The sequence below is a fragment of the Nylanderia fulva genome, unplaced genomic scaffold, assembly GCF_048542155.1.
Source record: "Nylanderia fulva isolate GAGA-0341 unplaced genomic scaffold, ASM4854215v1 Scaffold5, whole genome shotgun sequence".
In the NCBI taxonomy this organism is placed as follows: Eukaryota; Metazoa; Arthropoda; class Insecta; order Hymenoptera; family Formicidae; genus Nylanderia; species Nylanderia fulva.
Genome location: NW_028190587.1, coordinates 4,244,363 through 4,267,527, shown reverse-complemented (window position 1 = coordinate 4,267,527; position 23,165 = coordinate 4,244,363). Strand labels below are relative to the sequence as shown.

At 33.9% G+C, this 23,165-nt stretch overlaps 2 protein-coding genes and 1 long non-coding RNA gene across 11 annotated transcripts in view; 2 read left to right on the top strand and 1 right to left on the bottom strand.

Moving 5' to 3' along the window:
* Positions 1-23,165, bottom strand: part of LOC146721341 (uncharacterized) — a 170,784-nt gene that overhangs the window by 87,978 nt on the left and 59,641 nt on the right. The gene's annotated exons all lie outside the window — the stretch shown is intronic.
* GluRIB (Glutamate receptor IB) overlaps positions 1-23,165 on the top strand; it is a 222,385-nt gene that overhangs the window by 157,753 nt on the left and 41,467 nt on the right. The window lies entirely within an intron of this gene.
* LOC114941700 (facilitated trehalose transporter Tret1) lies at positions 1,504-9,337 on the top strand. 6 transcript variants are annotated; one of them, XM_029316786.2, is made up of 5 exons: positions 1,504-2,501; positions 6,419-6,502; positions 6,600-6,968; positions 7,834-8,636; positions 9,168-9,337. In XM_029316786.2, the coding sequence occupies exons 2-5, from the start codon at positions 6,460-6,462 to the stop codon at positions 9,315-9,317; spliced, it is 1,365 nt and encodes a 454-aa protein (XP_029172619.1). In that variant the 5' UTR covers positions 1,504-2,501; positions 6,419-6,459; the 3' UTR covers positions 9,318-9,337. The 6 variants fall into 6 exon arrangements, with proteins under 6 accessions (XP_029172619.1, XP_029172614.1, XP_029172617.1 ...); XM_029316781.2 differs by having other exon boundaries at positions 6,300-6,502; XM_029316784.2 differs by having other exon boundaries at positions 6,254-6,502.

The following is a 23,165-nucleotide window of genomic DNA, read 5'->3' as shown; positions in this document are numbered from 1 at the left end:
GTTTCTCGATTAAAGCTGGTATAAGGAAAGGAGCAAGACGATGAGCATTCGAAGATCATTTAGATTTTATGGCGTATTTTTTGTTACTCGTCTATTTTCAGTATTTCTCAGTTTGATGTAATGAATTTTTTGTCGCTTATTTGTTTTCAATCTTTCTCAGTTTGATATGATAAAATCATGAATAACCAGCGCGAAGAATCAATACATGAATTAATGATGAAACTATTCGTGCAATAAAAATTCACATTAATACAATTAGATATATGTATTAATTTAAAAAATTTTGTACAGAATTTAATTTTTTGACCGCATGCACCGTATTTTGTTTAAAAACGAAGAGAGAAATAAAAGTTTTTAAATAATATTTCTTGATCCTCATATAATATTTCTTGATCCTGTATATACACATATGATGAATATAATCTGTTTTCTAATTAACGTATAATATAATCAATATATATGATTTCCTAATTGATAAAATTAATTATTAATTAATTAATATATATTGTTTATTAATTGTTTCTATTAATTATTGCATTTGCATAGAATTAATATGTAATTTTATAAGTTTAAATTTCAGTGCTTTAAATTTAAATAGATAAATCGTTCTATTTATTTTTAATAATAATGTTAATAATGTTACAATTAACGAAAAATTTTATCTGCTTGTATTCATGTTATCGAAAATTCAATTTATAGCAATTAAAATTTGCAATTTTCAGTTAATTAATAATTACATATTCATATTTAAAAAGAAAACCTCAGTTTGCAGATTCGTAGAAGATATTTTCTGAAATATTCATTAGTTTTCTGTTATCGTAGAGGGAAGTTATTAACATAAAGAATATATTCATGGACTACGCAAGAGATTTATATCACGCGTTTAAATAAACGATGTGCAATCGTGTCGTAACATAAACCCTAACTGTTTTTAAAGCTAGTCAGATGTCGATTTTGACGGTATAGAGCTTATTTAAATATGATACAAAGTTGCTACGTTTTTTTATATTTAATATAAAGATTTTTTTACATCTAATATAAAGATACATTATATAATAGGCATGATACAACGAAATTAATATGCAGATGCATCATAGACTATACGGTCATAAAAAGTGATCGATTCAAAATTTAAACAGGAATGCAACGTGCTTTGAAAACTTGCACATTACTATATCAGTATTCTCAACGTTATGTGAAGAATCGCATGAAAGAATGACAACGCCCTTAATTCAATCTGCTAGATGGCGTCATTTATATGGAAAAAACTGATTTCAAGGTTAAAATACGCCGTATTCGTTTTTTCCTCGATTGCATCGTTGCGGTAATAAAATGAGTCGACATCAGGATCGATCGTATCGAAGTAGAATCGATTGCGCAAATGACCGAGAGAAAGTTTTATCAGCTATGCTCTAATAGATTTTCCTGTTGGCGATGTAAATATTAAATCAGATTTCTCTCTCTCTTTCAGATTCTATCGCGCGCTTTTAGAGAATTAGCTTGAGATATTGGTTGTTAGCATTTGAAGAGCGATAAACTCCGTTGACATTTAAAACAGTTTTCACGAATATCTTAAAATTTTGTAAACAAGTGATACATGATTAATCACATATGTGTATCATTAGAACACAATTTCAATGTTAGCTACGTCAAACGTAAAATTAACTCGTCACAATGTTCTTGAAGAATAAACTTTTCCGTAAGGAAATCGACTCTTTCCGAGAAAGCCCGTTACATTTTTTTCCTCAAAGTTGAAATCTAGTGTAAACAATTTCTTGTCTCTAGAAGAAGTAATTTTGTAATTCTATTCGCGTAATATTTGTCCTTCCGTTCTCCTTAGATGCAACAGCGAAAATTATCGAGCTGCCGTATCACGCTATGATTAGAATAAGAATGCGCGCAATTTGCATTTCTGCACTCATCAATAAGATGTTAAATAAATATATGGGATAAATATTTATCACGTTCTCGCTTTCAATTAGCAAATGTTTGTATGCGCAAGTGAAAATATCGCACATGCGTTATTGCGTTCACCCCAAAAGTTAAACCCGGCGTAGCAGCCAATAGCAATAAATTATAGCTAGCGTTTCCTGTCATTCAACATTTAAATTATTATACCTGTAGATACCGAAGTAGTAAAAAAGAATTGTAAGTCATCGAACAGAGTGATTTTCCAAACAATAAGACAATTATACTATAATAGAGCAATGTAGAGGACGAACACGTGAGAAAAAGAACTGAAAAAGTCTGATGCGCGCACGTGCTTGAGAAATAGCACGGTAAAGTAATAATTAGTAGTTTTAGATCGCGCTCGCTCTTCCGTCCGAGTCGGGAGGGGATTCGATTAAAATCACAGTGACGTGCCTACGTATCAGAGTCAAGCTCAGTTTCCTTTCCGCGCGTCTTTCAGAATGATAGCGGCGTCGTTGTCGCCGACACGCGTCGAGATCTCGGCATCTCGTTCTCGGCTCTCGTGCTGGTGACAGGTGCTTTACCAAGAGGTGAACTGTCGATGTAATTATTTTTGCGTGTACACTTTCGCTGCATGCTTTCGTGCGTTCCTCCTCATCAATTGGACGACAACTTCGAAATTGTATCTGTCGTGAAATCGTTTTTGGAAATCGTTGTAAGAAATTTCTAAAAGTGCATAATCAACGTCACTATTATACGATCAAACATAGAAATAATTTTCATTTAAAAAAATTATTCCGTCTCTTTGAAACATTTCTTTTAATCTCGAAATTTCATCTTTGAAAGACGATGTAACGATCTAATAATGTGCGCGTTATACGTGTACATGGTTACATATGTGTGCGTTAATTCGTATAAGGCTATCAGACAAAATTATCATAAGTACCAATTGTAGACAAGGAAATGAGGCTTAAGACAATCTTCTTATAAAATCTCTGATTATAGTTTGAAGAAAATTTGCATTAAAGATTCTAATACAGAAAAATAATAAGATAGCATCTATACGACATCGTAATTTATTATTTAGACACTCTTAAAAAATGTGGCTTTTGTATTATCGATCAAGTAGCATAATTGAGTAATTTTCAATTGCATTTAGCTATCTTCCATAATTAAGTAACAGCTCGCTGATAAAGGCGAATTAAATCCTCGCGTGATAATGGCATGTCATTGTTAAATCAGGTGTACCGATGTAATTGCGATAAAATATGCGTGTATGCATAATGACTTTTATATAACTGTCAATTAATCGGGTCGATGCTCGTTCGAGTTTCACGTTAGCGAATAGCTGTAACGCGTACTCGTAAAATGGTTTATTACGCACGCCATAGGTAATGAAGCATCGCGGTAAAGCAATAACTCAATTTGCAGTGAAAATTACTTCGTCCTACCAACGTAAAAGAAGAATGACAATCCAATCAATTATCTCTCATCTATAGATTAGTTCATTAATTTAGATTTTTCCTTAATAAAAATGTCGAGAAAAATTAGTCATTCTCAGTTTCCAGACTATACTTTCAATTTTCAACATTAAATGTTTTTGTTAGACTCAAATTAAAAATTTTAATTTAATTTAATTTATTAAAGAATCAAATTAAATTTGCAGTAACAGCTGTTTTATAATTACAGCAATTAAATGTTCAAATTTTAATTTTGGGAAAGTTCTCTGTCATAAATTACTTATAATTCAAGAACTATATAAGTTTCTTAATTTGTTGTTAAGGAAAACTCTCTGTCTCTCTCTCGATTTTAAATTAATTAACAGATTAGAAAAGAATTCTCATTTATTTAAACTAGCCAAAGAATAATTGAAAAAGATTAAACAGTAAAAAATAGCTTTTAATTGAAAAATAATTCTTTAATGATTCAAATATTATATTAAGCAATAGCATAATATAATATTAATGGAAATAATTATACACTTAACAAAAAAAAGTATCCACACATGAGAAAAAATAACCATTTTTCGTAATTGTTTTACTTAGAAATTGATTTTGGCTTTCAAATTGTTTCATTACGCTACAATTTTGAAAAATTTATGATGAATGAAATTCCTTTTGGACAAGTCTCAATAACATAATTTTTATTACAATAAAACTGTTTCAACACGTTACATACCGTAGTTATGACATGCTACAATTAAAATAGCTTCTTTTTCGAATTGTATTATTTATTATAAATCAAAGCTACACATAATCGAGTCTCTCAATTCGAAACGTCGCGATTAACCATTCATCGACTATGCAATTAAGATGAAATATCGTGCACCTCTAGACGTGATGACCTTGGGGTAACAACCGTGGGTCTTTCTTCTTGCATTTTGGTGATAACTGGCTGAACGAAAGGGAACGTTTTAGTATAAACCGCCGACGCAAGGACTCGGCGTGTCTTGGTCGTTTCAGCAACCTGTTTGAGCAAAACAAAGAACGTAAACTAACTGGTTTTGAGTTCGAGCCGGTTTTTCGAAGAATTTTATATAAGCTAGGAGAATCCAGTTCCCTACATTCCAAATTAAAATTATACATATATATATATATATATCTACATATACATCTCTCTCTCTCTCTCTCTCTATATATATATATATATATATATATATATATATATATATATTAGTGTTGTTATTTGAAATTAAATATTATTGGTTTTAGAAAGTAGAGAAATGTATTTCAATAAGCAGATCCTTTCTATTTTCTACTTTTACGAAGGAGATAGTTATTCATTTTAAACCGGATTACATTACTCACAAACGGAAAGGAAAAAATTTAATATTATATGTAATTATCGTGGTTAACAATCCGTGCATTATTAAAGTAATAGTCTCAATTAATAGTGTGTTGCACATCGGTCATAAATTGCGTAATATTGTACGTTTAAACATAATTAACGTTTTCCCTAATCATTATGAAAGAGAAAGATTTTTTTTTCTATAACATTGCACAATGTTTTAAAACGAAAGGAAGTATAGCAATTTTAATCATTCTAATTTCGTGCCGGTTTTATAAGAACATAAAAAATATTGTTAAGTAAATAAGTGTAATTATAAATTCAAAGTGATTAAATATGAACAAAATAATGTGGAAGTTCAAATATTTACACAAGCAAAAAGAATTATGCTTTCGAATGTACATGGTTTTATTAATTCTACTTTATAATTATCATTTGTAATTTAATTTAAAAAATTTTTATAATTTTTAAAGAGTTATCGTGACTCTTGTTTATTTAAGAATATTTTAACTATCAAATACGATAAAAAAATGTAAAATAAGAAAAATGTATAAAAGCAAAAAATTATTTATATTCGTTTATGTTAATAAGTGTTCTACTAAATGATTTTATTTCTGTGAAGTAATGTAATTAGTTTTTTAAATGCATATATAGTTCTTGTGATATATAATTACGAATTAAAAAATGATCATTTACTAAAAAAGTGAGAGTGATAACTAAATAACGTTCTTTGATTTAACATTTTTCTTTCTATTAATTTTTTCACTGTGAAATTAATAACATTTACAATTAATTATTTAACACACATTTCGACGAATTAAAAATCCAAGAGGAAAAAAGAAAATCCAATTTTTATTTAACAGTCTTATCTGATAATATTAATCGGTTCATTCACTCGAGTAGACATTTCGTTTTGGGCAGCGTGTCGTCAAAGCGCGTATGAATTTTACGGCAATAAATTCATGTTAAGGAACGCGGTCTCTGTCTCTTAATAGCGGGTGTATTGTATGGCCAGCCATAAACTGTCGCTTTGGGAGGCATCGCATCGCGTGCCACAAAGCAAGAGCAAGTGCTCTCCGACCGCGGCGGGCGGCGGTCATGCGTGCAGACGTAGCCGTTTACACGTGTGACCGTATCGCACCCTCAGTCGGGAGATATGTGGCGCGGAATCTAGTTAGAACCCTTGTTGGCTTTATCTCCGTTATCTCCGTTTGGCTCGGAGGTCGGCCGTGTTGCTAGATTAGAAGGATCAGCCGTGGCGCGCTGTTCCGTTGTCGTAATAATTAACAAAGATGGAATTTCGCATTTTCAATTTCCCGCGTCTTTGCAAGGCTTTGACATTTAAATCGGAGGACGCAAATTGGACAAAATCAACTTTGCTCGCGCATTAATCATAAATAATGGAGCCGATGATGTTTCCATGCAATGTCTTTTAACAAATCTCACATTAGATAAAAAGCATCATAATCTATGAATTATCATCCTGCGGATCATTCTTTAATAAAATAAATTTATGTTAATATAATTAATACATTTTTTTATAATCAATAAGAAGCTATTGAGAGCGTACAAAGAAACAAGCGACAAATATTCATTTACAGTTATGAGATATAATTGAATCTCCTCGCACATTCTTCGTGCTGCTCTCATAGTAGCAATGACTTTTTGCTCCGTTTAACCGGGAGTACGCGAAGTAACGATTTAAAAAATCCGATAAAAGCGACGATTAACGTGAAATCAAGAAGGACATTATCGAGCACAATGGACCGTGGGATATTGCGACAGACGTTGATTGGATTCGTATGTAAGTATCCAGAGATGGCATTACTTCGACGTACATTCCAAGTATTCTCTCGCGAATATACCCTCGAAAAAAAATCTGACGTATGGTCGCTTCTCAGGCAGTATTTTGATTATCGATTGCGGCCTCCACGAAGGATGGAGCACGCCGTCCATTCCGAAATTCAATGACGTGGATCCTCTAGAGGTGACGAGCGACGAGATCGCTTGGATTGTGAATCTCATGTACGTGGGGGTCGGTATCGGCTCGTTGGTACCCTTCATTCTGATGGACAACATCGGACGTAAGGGTACCTTGCTGGTCACCACGATACCAAAGATCAGCTCCTGGATCTTCATCGGACTGTCCAATTCCGTACCTTTTCTATACGTCGGACGAGTACTCGCGGGCATAGGATGCGGTATAACTTATGCCGTGATGCCGATGTACCTCGGCGAGATCAGCAGCAAGCGGACCAGAGGTCCTTTAGGTACGGCGATGTCAGCTGTTTCGAACTTGTCAACGTGCAATGCTCGATACAATTGTTATTAACATATTTATCGTTCTACATACAGAATTGATAGATATTTATTTGTTAATGTTAAATGTATCGGTTTTCAATAACGCATCTCTCTAATTTGAATTTTTTGAAAAGATGTACACATATATAGCTTGTTCAATACTCCAGAAGTCATAGAATTTCTTTGTGCTAAAATGACGTTATCCATAAAAGTAACTATTCTTAAATGACATGACTAAAAAAGACTATTTATTTGTTAATGTTAAATGTATCGATTTTAATAGCGCATCTCTCTAATTTGAATTTTTTGAGAAGATGTACACATGTATAACTTGTTCAATACTCCAGAATTTATAGAATTTCTTTGTGCTAAAATAACGTTATCCATAAAAGTAGCTATTCTTAAATGACATGACTAAATAAGACTATTTATTTGTTAATGTATCGGTTTTATAATAGCGCATTTCTCTAATTTGAATTTCTTGAAAAGGTGTACACATATATGGCTTGTTCAATACTCCAGGTGTACACACATATGGCTTGTTCAATACTTCAGAAGTCATAGAATTTCTTTGTGCTGAAATAACGTTATCCATAAAAGTGGAGCTATTCTTAAATGACATGACTAAAAAAGACTATTTATTTGTTAATGTTAAATATATCGGTTTTAATAGCGCATTTTTCTAATTTGAATTTCTTGAAAAGATGTACACATACTATATAATATGACTTGTTCAATACTCCAGAAATCATAGAATTTTTTGTACTGAAATAACGTTATCCATAAAAGTAGGTATTCTTAAATGTCATCACTAAATAAAGACGAGACCTCCAGGTACTTTAATGGCTGTTCTAATTAACATCGGAATGCTGCTCATCTACGCCATCGGCCTGTGGATCAGCAGATTCGCGATGGCGATGATAAGCGTATGCGCGCCGGTGCTGTTTCTGCTGACCTTCATTTGGCTCCCCGAGAGCTCGGTGTTTCTCACGCGTAAGAACAGACTTGATCCCGCGGAGAAGACCCTCCAGTGGGCCTTGGGCAAGGATAACGTGGACGAGGAGCTCGAGGAAGTGAAACGTATCGTGGAGACCGAGGACAAGTGCAGCAAGATGACTGTCAAGGATATGTTCCGGGAGATCTTCACCAAGGCCCAGAACAGAAGAGCCTTTCGTATCGCTCTGATATTACTGAGCGGCCTGACATTGACTGGCGCGGCGCCGATACTCGCCTATCAGTCGTTCATCTATAACGAGGCCGGATTCGAGATCTCGAGCAACACCAGCATCATCCTGACAGGCGTCGCCATCGTCCTGTCCGGCGTCGCCTGTGTGACGGTGGTGCGTTTTACAGGAAAAAGATTGCTGCTGCTGATTGCCGCGCCAATCTGCGTGGTCTCCCTCGCCACGATAGCTATTTTCTTTGAGCTGCAGTCCAGCGGTTACAATGTCTCCCAGTTCAAGTGGGTGCCCGCGGTCTTCGTGGTGATTTACGTCCTCGGTTTTGGATTCAGCCTTAATCCGATACCGCTGGCGTATATCGGCGAGATCTTCGGCGTTGAGGTCAAAGTACCCGCCGCGGTGCTCAACGCTCTCTACTATGCCATAAGCACCACCGCCGTTGTAAAGTTTTATCAGGTACGTTGACGTCTGTATCGAAGAATCGATTTTGTTTTCGCGAACGAGAGAGAGCGCGGTAAGCGGGTTATCGGAAGGAACGATCAGTTAAGAGGTTTAGTCAAAAAGAGTTCTTTATTTTGTAATAGTATTATACAACACGGTATAATATACCATCAGTTAATAGCTTTGATGGCAGAAAGGATTCTTTACCATGTAATAGCATTAGGATATATAATGTGATATAATATATATTACGATATAAAAATATGCTAAGTATATTTTAATAAGCAATCAATACTCTTCAATGCTTATTAAAAACAGATCTGCATATAAAAGATATATTTTGAAATTATATATACGATTTTGATACTTGCTATTTAATGTTTTTCTGTTATCAATTTTGTTCAAATTTTAAAACATATATAATATAATATGTAATTATATATATACATATTTTTTTAATATTAAGATTTTCTTGATTTTTTCATTACTAAACATTATGTAATAATATATCATGTAATAGGAGAATATTTATATTGCTTTTTATAGATTATGCAAGAGTTGTATGGCACGTTTGTACCATTGTGGGTTTTCACTGCGATAACATTTCTTATATGGGTATTAATTTACCTATTTGTGCCAGAGACTGAAGGCAAAACCTTGGAAGAGATACAAATAGAATTGCGGAATAAGGACTAACGTATATGCAATATAAAGAAGTAAGCAGACGTGATATTATAAATAAATCCAAGATTATTAAATTTGTATTTAAAGCATATATATTTTATATACAAAATATGATTTGATTCTAATAATATATTTGTTTAAAATATTATAGAAAAAAAGAAGGGGCGAGGAAAAAGAAGAGCAAGGAACTTAAATAGAGAAATTGCATTCAAATACGTATTATATACGTAAATGTGAAATGCATATATGTAATTATGAGTTACAACGATGTTTTATAGTTTATAGTAATGATGATAGTTTGCGATTCGTAAATTTGTATATATATATAAAATGTATTAACAACAAATCTATTAACATTCAAGCTTGACTATAAGAAGATTGCACAAGGAAAGTAACGTTCCTATTTACAGAGATAGAGTTTAATCTGTGCATCGTTAAAGATACATTAAAAGAAATTTATTATAATTGTTTGCGTTTATATAACTTTAATCAAATAACTAGTAAATTTAACGTTATAACACATCGCATACAATATTATAATATCGTATTAAAACGTATATAACGTATTAACAGAAATTAGTAAAAGATTTTTAGTATTTTTAAAACAAGATATTTTTTATAGAAATAGTGAAATACAAAGCTCAAAATAGGCCGTAATGTTCAATATCTAAAGTTTTTAACGATGTACTTAAAATTGTATGTGCATTTAAACACTTAAATTTGGATTAGCCCTTCATAATATGGCCCTTCATTTTTCACTATAATAGTAAAATATAAATTTTACTCATTTACTTATTTACTCTATAACTTTTTTATGTTACTTTGTATTTTTTGATACACTTACACAGCATCGATAATGGCGTTAAATCGCATCTCGAGCTTGTTAAAGCGCTAGAGAGAAACGACGCAAGAGGAAATCATTACACTTGTTTGATCGTAAAGCTTTAACTCCGCAAAGAGAATCGTTTAGTAGCGGTATTGCGTATGACGAGATTCGTACGTTCGATTAGACAAGTTAAGTTCTCATTAAAAACACATTTGCAACGTGAATTTGCCGGCCTCGCTTGTTAAGCCTCTCTTAAAGTCTAATAGCGATAAACAATTCTCAATCGAGATATTTGCATGTTGTCATTGCAAATATATTTACGTATTAATAATTATCAACTCTTTATTATATAATCAATGTATCTTTTTTTATATTATTTTTATTTTTCACGTTCAAATAAATATGCAGCAAACTTAAACATGCTTGACTAGAAAAAATATTGATTGCCATTTTGAGAAATATATGATTATTATGCAAAAAGATGATTAAAAATATTCTTTCACGCGTATCTTTGCGCAAAATAAAATCAGAAAATTTTAATTCTAACGACAAAAGGCTGCTTATAAATTTTCTAGTCTATCTCTATAGAGAGAGAGAGAGAGAGTCATTCATATTTCACGCTCGAAAAATGCAACACTCTCTAACGCAGCTTTCTCATTGCAAATTCCCAAGTGATTCCGTCGTATGACTATATTCCGGCTACGCCAATGATGGTTCGTCAGCCTCGGAACATTGGCAGAACGTGTATGTCAGACAGCATGTCTTGCATACGTATATTGTCATTTCTCTCTACAGAACGTTCGCGCATGTATATCATTGGTATACGTATATTTACAGTTATGCGGAAATGCATTTACCTTCGTATGCGTATAACTGTTTATATGTCAATACCTTCTCGCGTAACGTATTAGTCTGAATCTCCGAACGTATATTCTAGATACATGCATACAGACTTAAGTGTATGATTAATTTAATATCATAGACAGTAATGATTAATTTCATGCTTCTGTGCATGGGGCATAAAAATACACACATCGATATCATTAATTAAGTATTAATTAAAGCTTTAAATTCCATCTTTATAACATCGAAATTATAATAAATACAGAAAGATACAGGTAAATAAATAGTAGAATTAAGAGAGATTAAATAAATGGTAGAATTAAGAGAGATTATTTTACGATATTATTATATATATTTCACGTATAATTACTCTCTTTGTAATATTTTGTAATGCACCTTACATAATTACATAATATTATATAATAAAATGATAAAAGAGTGAAATAAAAAAATTATATAATTTTTCTGTTGTTTTAATATTTCTAATGTAATGGCACCCTGGACAATTACTTAGCTAGAGTTCGTGACTTAACTACCTCTGTAAATGCATACGCGTGAAAAAAATATACGAATTAAAGTACGAGGAAGGAAAAAGAAATAAAAATCTTATGTATACTTTGCGCGTTAAATGCCTAGATATATATATATATATATATATATATATATATATGTGTGTGTGTGTGTGTGTGTGTGTGTGATTTCATTTACACTACTGTGTAATTATAACAAGCATGATAAGGGTGAAGTGTCACGGAGCGCGAGGCTGTAGGTGCAAGTGTATCCATTGACCCCATACATTCCGTATATATGATCTTATGAGCCATCGCAGTATGACTTGACCCTGTGTTATGCCGTTCTATATACAGATCTACTGATATATGTATATGCATACGTACCTGTACGTCCTGTCAGGGTGTACGTTCAATTCAAGCGTGTGCATTAGCGACACGCGCACGTGTATTAGTGCATCGTTCTGTATGCACATATAGGATCCGCGAATATACGTGAATTTACATATATACATGCACACATGGAAAGAGACAGAGGGTGAGAGAGAGAGAGAGAGAGAGAAGGAGCATATCGATCTTCTTCGATGGTGTGCGTTGTGTATCGCCGGTACGGCTTCTCGTACAAGCCGAGATCAAGATTGATAGGCCACGAGTCGCAACACATACGGGGCATCCACTTAGCGGTGCATTATCCGAATGAGAATGTGTACAGGCTGGATCTTACCTAATGCGACGCCCGCAATCCCGGTAATGGTGACCGCTTTGGCCGTCGTGCAGGGCGATCTTCGTCAATCGATAATCCTCGCACGCTTGTATATGTGCCTGTATATCTATATATAAATACACACACATATATATATATATATATATATATATATGTGTGTACATGTAATTTAACACGCCGCGCGAGAGTTATTTCGCGCGAGCGAAATTAAAACTGTTCCTTGCAATTAGAAACAATCTTGCAAACGCAATGACGAAGTAACAACTATCAGCATTTAGCTAAAAGAAGATACTTGGAATGACGTGTGCTTATACGTAAATGGAAATTGTGCGCCTTGTCGATTCATTTTAAATAACTATTGATTCGAGATAACTATTTAACATGTATTGTTTGACACTGCAAATTAAATTCCGAATGTTATAGTATACGATTTTTAAATTTTTTATGTGAGCTTTATCATCCCGCTGCAGTTTTCATGCTGTAAAAATTTATCTTTGGAATAAAATGCGCGGTGAGACATTGAGAAAGAGAAAAAGGGAGAGTGAAATGTATAGAATACTAAAGAGAGCATATATATATTAAACAGAATGCAGACTTTGATATTGTGGCAAAATGTTTTCGCTACCGGCTTCGTAAAACTAAAAAATGATATATCTCTTCTTTTAGAAATGTATTATTAATAAATTGCAGCTGCAGATACAACTTGTGTGCGCTTATAAAAAGATTACTTTGCGAATTCTAAATTCCATAAAAATATTTTCCATAAAGTTGTTTTGCATGTTATTAATATCTCTTCATAAATATATTGCATTATATTTAAAATCAATCTAAAATTCTTGTTTTATTGAAGTCGTACATTATTAATCTGTATTAGCATCATTAATATTATTATTAATCTTTGCATAAATAATATATAATATGCAATATTTAATTACAAAATGTTTGACATTATGTATTCTGGGAAGCATTTTATATAAGAGAAAAATTAATTAGATAAAATAAACGCAACACTCTTGTAAATTGCAAAAGTTTAATTGCAGTTTAGTCGCGTTGAATGATGAAAGTTGCATATTACGATACATTGTTACTTTTTATAATATTGACGCAATTTTATATATATTTTGTTGCATAAAACAGCATTTGCTACTTTATGCCAAGGTAATTATATTTGATGAATTACGTTTCTTATGCATTACTAATATAGTGATAATATAATAGTTCAATATGTAAATGCTGAATAGTTGATGATTTCTGCAGAATTTATTTGTGTATATGTTTATTATAAATTATATTATTATTATCTTTTTTATAAGAATACACAAAGATTCTTTTTAAAATAATTGCTGTGTGATTCAATATACATATGTATAGTTAACATAACATAAAGGGTTTTCTAAAAAGGAAACGTAAGTCGAAAACGAAATTGGCGCATCTATTTCATTGATATATAATTATAATACATTATTTGAATATTTATGAAATAATTTCTCTTTAATAATTTATTTAAATACTCTAAGTGTAATATGACTTTATTTATAATTAAATTCTGTTTTTTTTTTATAATAAATTTATAATGCGTTAATGGCATAATAACATAATATGCAACTGCAATTTTTATTACAAAATGATTTTGATAATAATAATTAAAAATAATCTAAAATTATACTTAATATTTAATAACTTAATACTATTTAATATTTGATTCCAAATCAGTTTTTTTATTTTTTTAATAATAAATACAAGCGTTGTCTTCAATTATTTAATACGAGTCACATATAATTTTCAATTTCTCTATAGTGAGAATGTATAATAACTTAAGCGAGGTAATCGGACAAAAAGAAATTTAATATTAAGAAAACGTGACGTGTGATTTCACTCAAGCTTGCGCCTATATCCGCGAAATAAGTGGATCACCTTGTCTCATCCGTTTTCACGCGTTGGATGTAAGACCGTAATCGCGGTTGATATATCGCCGCGATCGCTCTTCATTATCGCCGAATGTGTCCTGCAAGCTTATACGGTATGTAGGTATGTAGGTACATTTCGCAAAACGACGTAACTTTGTCGTAATGGCGAAGTGGCTTAACTAGACAACCAGAGACCTCAGACGAACTACGCTTTTTATATGTTCGACAGAAGCATATGGATCGTATATTACAAACGTTCTTAGAGAGGGAGAATGTTTCTTCTAAACCAGACATTTGCATGATAAATCAAAAATTAAATAAGAGACAAAATTATTAAATGGAAAATGTACCAAAGAATATTTTAGATTTTTTTTTTGTTAAAGTAATGTAAAAAATTCACAATATTATATTAGTTTAAAGAATTTGGAATACAAACAAATGTTAATAAGATCACTATTATTAACGTTATATATTATTTTCATTTTCAGCTGCGTTAAATTATCATTAATTTAACAAACATAATTAGCCACAAAGTCAAGAATTTTATGAAATCAATCAAGAGCGCGAAGGTTGGGCATTCAAGAAAAGTCGAGAGAGGAAAGAGCGACACGGAAATGGAAACTTTAGAATCTTCACACAATGCGAAGATTTTGACTGGTTAATTCAACGGAAGCGTCAGCGCGAGCGAAGGATCGTTTTTAATCTCGTCGCGCGATAGGGTTAAATTCACCCTTTTCATCGTCGCTTCGTTTTTCTTCCATTCGCACTTCCGAGAGTTCTCTCTTTTATACTCTCTCACTTACGTCTGTTCACACCGCGACGCGAAAACGATGAATCCATCCAAGGCGACGACGGGCGTATAAAAAGCGCCGCTCATGCGGCGCACGTGACAAAGCGTGCGCGCACGCGCTTCCTGTCACGTGAGCGGCGTCGGCGTCGGCGAATTATCCGCTGTAGCAGATCAAACGGTCTCCGGGGAAACGGAAAAGCCCTTCACGACCCTTTGGTTCGCGCCGTAAAGCGCGACTAAAAAAGGTCCCGCTGTCCCTTCGAGCGTCGCGGATTCATCCCCCGGTGCGGCGATCGGCGCGTCGTCGGCGAAACGACGTTAAAATCGATCGAGCGTGGACACTGTCCACCTGACTGCTCGGAGGGGATATAAATCAAAGCGCTCACGTGTTAATAAGAAGAGAAACTGCGGACGCAGCCTGACACCAAAGAGACCGGTATGCATCGGTGCACGACGGGTTTGATAAAAGTATTAAATCGAAGCTCCGCACGTTTTATGCGAGATTATAGAATGTCCTAAATATATAATATGTAATACATATATGTTTATTTTCATCACATCATATTTTATTTATTTTGTATTATATATTTTATAAATATGTAAAAAATGTCTGCATGATACTTTATTTCCACTCCCCATATTTTTAATATTAAAATTTTTAATATTGAGCTAACGTAGTTCATAAAAAAGTTTTTTGTTTATTTATAAAGAGTGCTTTTATACAAATATACCGATATTTAATTATTGTATCTCATATATTTAAGTTTTAAAATATTTACATATACATATTTTTCTTTGAACATGATAATAGCGAACATGATATACTTTTGATCAAAAATTAGAGGAACAATTTTGCGTATATAATCTGAGTAATCTCTCTGATTCTTCGATTACGATACAATCATACTATATATGCACTTGCATTACATTACCGGGATCTCGAAACAGGAAAACGCTGGTAGCATCAGCGGCCAAGATAAACGTCGGAGTATCGAAGCGGCGAGCAAAATGTTCTCGAAAGAGTTCGCATGAAATTGAATTGATACAGTTTACAGTTCCAGCGGGTAAGCGGGTTTTCCCCGTAGCCACGGTATCGATGTTAAAACAATGTTAAATCGTTCGAGTTTGACTCCGTTCGCTCGGCTGCTCATCACAATCATCCTTCTTGGAACGCGCAAAGCCATCGGCGAGGGGTAAGTGCTGGCAAGAAAAAAGGGGACGGAAAAATAGAGGGTTGGTCGCTGAGGAAAATTATATTTATCTAACGCGGAATTCCTTTGAGAGAGAGAGAGAGAGAGAAAGAGACGATTTTCACAAAATAGAAGGTAAAAGCTATAGAGACGTGGCTCATCGATGATCGAGGATAATATAATAATGTCCTGGAGTCATTTACGACTCGAACAAGGAGGATATTCCTCGAAGAATCATAATGATTCACATCGAGAACAAAACGGCTCCAAGTGTCATCGAATCGCAGCGATGCGGAGATTTGGATTTCCTCTTCGTGATCGACTGCTCTGACGGCAAGATCGATCGACTCCCTGACTTTGGTTTCCCTGTCACGTGAGGATAATGGCCTGCCAGAAAGACGTGAGACTAAAAGTGGCGACTCTGTCGAGAGTGAGAAACAGTAAGTATGTGAAAATAACAGTGAAAGTGAAAGGGAAGCCAAATGGAGAAACAAGAGCATTTATATAGAATTCTCTGAAACTGCTCGTCTCTCGTGCGATCGATTAATGCAACTGCAAATAATCATAAATGGAAATTGAAGATTATACAATATAAATATAGGATTTATCGTGTAATCATCTGTATTAAATGGAATAAATTAATTACTGAGCATACGAAGAGATTAGAGAAGGGTAGAAAAAGCAACAAAGATATGGTACATTTATCAATTGTTAATTAGAAGCATTTAAAATAAAATAGGAATTGTTGAAATAATGACGAAAAAAAATTAAAAGGGAAATACAAAGAGAGATATGGAAAGGAATAAAAAATATCATTCAGATAATCTTTCATTGTCGATGTATTTGATCCTATTTGTCGGAGAATCGGAGTGTATTTCAATGCTTTTTTTCATTTCATTACGCATACGCACGAGAAGGGATGATGTGGATTATGGTAAAAACACATGCGTGCTGCGTTTTAAAACGTCGTTAAAAAGTTTTGTGAGTCTCGTTCTAGTAGACTTTCTCTGATGAAAGTCATTAACATTTCCGTCTTTTTATTAGTTTAGCCAAGTAATATTCTAGCGCCCCGTTGTTAACAGTAATGCTCTCGCCTCTATTCCATCGTCGGTTCTTGGATTATTTTAATGCCTTTATAACACATTATATTTGTCTGTATAGGATAAAAATTACTATAAAATAATAAATCGAAACCGTCTCAAATAACAACCACATATTAATATTTTAAATATGAGATAAATAATAAAATAATATTACGTAAAATACAACAATACACAAATGGTTGTTTAATAACAATATCAATTTGTAAAGAGCTTTCAATTATTTTGATTACAATTCATATGACGTCACACAAGATATATATATATTACAAAATAATGTTGATTAAGTGATTTGTTTTTGCTTGCTTTGCTTGTTATTCACGCAATGTAAAGTAATTATAACATTTGGGTTGATAACTCTGGCAATTTAATAACCGTATTACTCTTGATCATCCTGCGTCTACTCTTCTTGTCTCGCAAAATATGATCAATCGCCGTCTGACCAACCTCACTAGCCTCACCCTCCTGTCTGATACACGATGAAATTTCATCTCAGGCTTTACGCCATATTGCCAAATATGGTACAATCTGACAACAAGTTTACGCATAGTTTTATAGCGCGAGAGAGAGGCAGATGCTCATCCGGACTACTGAAAATACCCATTCGTGCACACATACACACACACACACACAAAAGCTGTCAAGCGACTTAGCGCAATCCATGCAAATCGATTGCAAAGTATTTTTTTTTTCAAAGTAATCTCGTAAAATCGGCACAGACAGATGCGACCGCTGATCTCGTCAAATGCAAAAGAGATTTCTACGCGCAAAACGCGCGAAAGCGCATTTTTGCATGAAACCATTAAGCAGATACTATGCGAATTCTACGCGAGCAATTTCGCCGCGCGAGAGTAATTTCGCCGTTTTTATCACTCTCGGCGAACCCATTTTCGCTCGGGCATACAAATGGGTTACGTTCGATGGATTAATCGCGTGTCAGAAAGCAGCGTGACTTTAACAGTAAATTCGACTTCGTCGTTCGACTCCGACTTGGGAACTGATAAATGATATGTCATAAAATTATACGAAAATTTATGAACTATGGTAGATCGATGGGTGTGTGTATATGTGTTACGTGCATTAAGCATACTTGATTAAGCCACAGGTTCAATCTGCGATATTTGCATATAGGCACGAAGTTGTGGCGATATTAATTCAACCTTATTTTTATTCGATCCAAAGATATTCGCTAATAAAATAAATACTATAAAAAGTAAGAGAAAATTTTCGGAAAAATAATGGTATGTTTTTTTTATTTAGAAATTTTCTATTTTTTTTATCAACAGAGAGATAAAGTATAAAATTGCGTAAATTAATAAGCAAGCTAAAGAAAATCCAGCTCAATATGAAAATGTTTGTGATAATATTTTTCAGACGTTGTATGGTTTTGATGAAATCATGAATCTCGTACCGTGGATTTTTTCGATGCATTTTTCACAATCGACATAAATGCAACTTGCACCACTCTTATGCGCTTTTATACGCGACAACTCTCCAATAGACTTTTTTGTGAATAGCGCGTGTTCTATTTTTTTCTTTTTTTTTGTTTTTCCCGAGAGAGCGACCGTATGAACAAAGGGAGGATTGCGGATTCCGGAGTACATATAATCTCGATGGTATTTATTATATTACAAATCTCGATGCGCTATTCGATGAACATCGTCGTTGCACAGCGGCGCTTTTTTTTTACAGCAAACACTGGGACGAGCAAGCCCAGCCCCCGGGAAGAGTTCCTGGTAATTTCGCTCGGTATTTTGTATTTCATATCGGCGCGTGTTATTTCGCGAAAAACTCGCGCGGCGTCGGGCTTCGCAAAGGCCGGAAATTGCAAAATTCAAAAGTGCTATCGCGTTACCTCTAATTTCGCGCTCTACTCCGCACCGTAACACACACACACATATATATATATACGTACGTATTCTAATCGTCCGTATTCTTTTTCGTGTTTCATTTTATGTGCTCCGTGCATTACGTTCGCCCTGGCGCGAACAGAGAACCGTACCATTACCGTAGATTAGAGTGCTTTTTTCGAACCAATACGAATAAAGTGTATAAGCTAATATTATGACGTGTATAATATCGTGATGTATGACCATGCTTGGCGGAAAAATGTCTGACGCGAATATCACACACACAGGCATTTTCGCTATCAAGAGAAATGTATATTTTTTTTCTTCTTTTTTGCAGAAGATATATGTAATGCCGCTTGAGTAATCAGGATATGGTTCACTTGCATGCAAAGCTCGTTTTGTTATCATTTGTAAATAATACCGCATTCCATAATAAATTATAGTCAAAAACAAACAGGGGCTGTTATCGATATTCATTTGTAATGTTTTATCGTGATGTATAGACGACGCACCGCATCGCGCATTATTTACAACTATGCAAAAGAGGAAAAATCGTGAATTTCATCCATGAATAATCGGTGGTTGAGCTCGGTGCAATCGTCTCGATATCCGTCTCAACTCTTCGATAATATCCGCCAACAGCATTCGAGCGCGGCCAATAAAAACCCGTGTGTGTGTGTGTGTCGCTAAAGCAGATCGATAAACTGGGCGAAATAAGATCCAATGATCATACCGCAGAACGGTCATGATAAATGCCGGCGAGCGAAACAAGAATTTCAATTTGCACCGCGCACGTGACCGGGATACCGACTAACGAAAATTCCACGTTTCCTCCACCGGCTCTCCGGCGTGGACAAACTCGCGACCAGTGAAACACGTACGTAATATCTGCCGCGACTTCCGGTCTGTTTTTTTTCCTACCGTTCCCCGTTGCTGTCCGCGAGTGAAAATTCAGAGATGACTTTCATTTATGATCCCGTGCCTAAGTCTCTCGTGAGTCCTCGCCGATTGATTCGTTCGTAAACAATACTTGCATTCCAAGGTTTGATTTTATTAAATAAATTGAATACTGTATAATTTGTTAAATATGAAATACCTAATCCATTTCTCCTATTCATGCTTATAAGATTGAAAATATATATCTATTAAATTTTTCTCGAAAATTTTTATCAATGATAAGGGAACGTAAAATAAGATTTCACTTTTTCAGTATGTATGTAAATATAGGCAATATAATTACCTTGCATTATGGTTGAGCAATTTATTTATACTTTTTAAATAATTCGATTAGAAAGAACAATGAATTCTTTCTATTAATTTCAATAAAATTATCTTTTGTTATAATAATAATTAGAAAAATAAAATAAAAATTATGCAAGAACTGCATAGTATTGTGCATTTACCTATGTAAAAATATCTCGTAATCTTATATAAAAAATAAGGTACTATATACGTGAAAAAAGGCCCTTATTGAAATGCTCGATTTATCGAGCAGATTGTCGGCAAAACATTGCGTATTTTGAAAAATTTGTTCTTCCGTCATCGGATATATGCTATGAAATGAACTATCGGCGTATCGCGTTCACGATACGGGGCGGCGATGGGAAGGTGAGGGTTGTGGATGAGGGTGGAGCGGCTTCCTATAAAATACCGACCCGGCGTCGCTTCTTTTAGCCGCAGGGCTTTGTGGAAATACGAGATAATGAAAAAGCTCCCGCAGGATTCTATTTTGAAGGGAGGTCCGCGTGAGAGAGCGATCGATTCTACGAGCCCTTTAAACGGCCCGACTCCGGTCACCATTTCTGTCCGGCGGCGGAACAATGCGCCGCGATATGTCACGCGTTCCAAAGTGTCCTCGACGTGCCATTAATTGGAATTCAAATGGACATAAACATCTCCCACCGGTGACCATCGCCGGCACAAGACACGGCATTCGAGGGTTTGACCACCTTCTACCGCGGTTCCTGATCTAACAGCCCCTTCTCTAAATGTACCACATTCCACTTAAAATAATCTTCTCCGCACCCAATTGCCGTAACTGTCGCTTTTCATCGACGATCGAAGAGTTGATATAAGGAAGGAGCAAGTGCTAAAAATAAAAATGTATATTAAGACGAAATGATGCAGAAATGTCATATATATATATATGCTGTTTTATACATACAATATAATTTTCTTTCTAAAAGTAAAATAATCTTATAATTTTAATTTAATTGTTCATTTTTTAAACATATAATTTGATGTGTCAGGTTGTAAGTAATATATTAATGTATAAATACATTAGTTTTATTTTGTGCTTTTTATCTTCCCGAAGAAAGAAACACATCAATTCTCTGCTAGAATAGTGTTTAATTTATACAACAATATAGTGTACACAATACAATGCTTTAAGTTTAAATATCAATTAGAGATTCTCTGCTAAATAGGACATATATATTCATATAGATAATCACGCTGTTAATAAATTACATATTATTATAAATGATGTATAACCACGACTTCAACATACATTAATCATTTGAACGAAATCTATATCTTTTGAAAGATGTATGCGATAGATAATATTAAAAATGAAAAAGATCTTTTGTTCTCTTTTGGATATAATTTCAATTTATTATTCTATCTCTCCATAAAAATATTACATATGCCACTTTTTCATCTTTTATTTGGTATGAAGAGTGTGTTTCTATTAATCAATATTATTCCGGAGTGAATCTTCAAACACGCTTAGCATTCTGTTGTTTTGATGATACACGACATGTAAGCACAGAATTACAACCCGTGATTATATTACGAGGATATGATCTTGATAGAGAGCGTTTCAGTCTGTTTTGCTCTTATAGTTTGTTTATGTAAGGGATGTTTCATTGTTTAACTTGTGAAAATAGTAAGCATATGTTCAAATTTACAACTAGGAGCGAAGGGTTTCGGCTTACATAAATTATCAACTGAAATATAATCGGATTTCGAATAGATTATTTCGCCAAACTAATCCTGAGTGCACGATTTAAATTATATAACAATTTAATCGCAGAGGCATTTTTACGTTATTCAACCTTTCTCTGTCTAATGAATTAGCTAAAAGAGAGATATGTGCGTCAACACTGACAAAAATTGTCTCGATGTAACAGTTATTACTGCGTCGGACGGATTAAGCTCCGCGACAGGCGTATATTTTTCAGTATAAACATTTTCATCCAGCTTTCAAACATCCAGTCTAGTATTCTGCGACAAATTAAGAGATCATTTTGTACGTTTAATTGAAAACAAAATTTAATATCACGTAGAGAAAGAAATACGCGCTACTTTTTCTGCTTTAAACATCACACCATAAACGGAGATAGCGAAGCGGCTGATTACTTTAGCGAAATATAATATGTACTTAAATATGTATATTGATTACACAACTGGTAAATATTTAATTTACAAATATGAGTGGAATGTTATTTTCTAAAACCATATTAATTTTTCGACAACGTAATATCTGCTGGACGAGCACGAAACTAATGCGACGAAGATATCAATGTCGAGCTCTATTACGACTATCACAAGTCGCATCCTTCGAGGAGTCACTGCTGCAGTTACAGCGAAAAATGAAGACGGAGCGTGTGTACGTGTTGGAAATTAGTCGCGCGTCGTCATTCGTAATTCTTGTCGCATGAACTTGACAAGCGAATTGTTACGCTTTGCTCATCATTGCGTGAGCAAGCAACGTACAAAATTAGTTAGATATGGAACAATAAAATTAGATAGAATTCTGAAGAAAATTTTATTCTGATATTATTTGTTTATACTTATACCATTTAAATATAATTACAAAAATAAACACGTAGAAAGTGCAAGAATCTTCTAAACTGAAATAGTCAAAACAATTATTTCAATATTGTAGCAAAATGTTTACAAAATGATACTTAGATATCTTTTGAAGTGCCATTATCGAGCTTTTAACTTCTACTAACAAGGGACACTCGGAAAGTGCCAGAACAGGGGAAATGTATATATTTTTGAAAAGTACTCGTCCAAATGAGTTTACAATGATATATCTCATGGCTGTTCCAATTGAGGTCAAATGTCAAAAACCGAGAGGTCAAATTTTGGCCAATATTCAATTTTTGACTTTT

Bases quoted from the DNA above. Each gene is read 5' to 3' on its own strand.
- LOC114941700 (XM_029316786.2), top strand. From the start codon at position 6,460: ATGGACCGTGGGATATTGCGACAGACGTTGATTGGATTCGTAT. The intron at 6,503-6,599 runs GTAAGTATCCAG...GTCGCTTCTCAG, and splicing joins GACGTTGATTGGATTCGTAT to GCAGTATTTTGATTATCGAT. The intron at 8,637-9,167 runs GTACGTTGACGT...TGCTTTTTATAG, and splicing joins CCGTTGTAAAGTTTTATCAG to ATTATGCAAGAGTTGTATGG.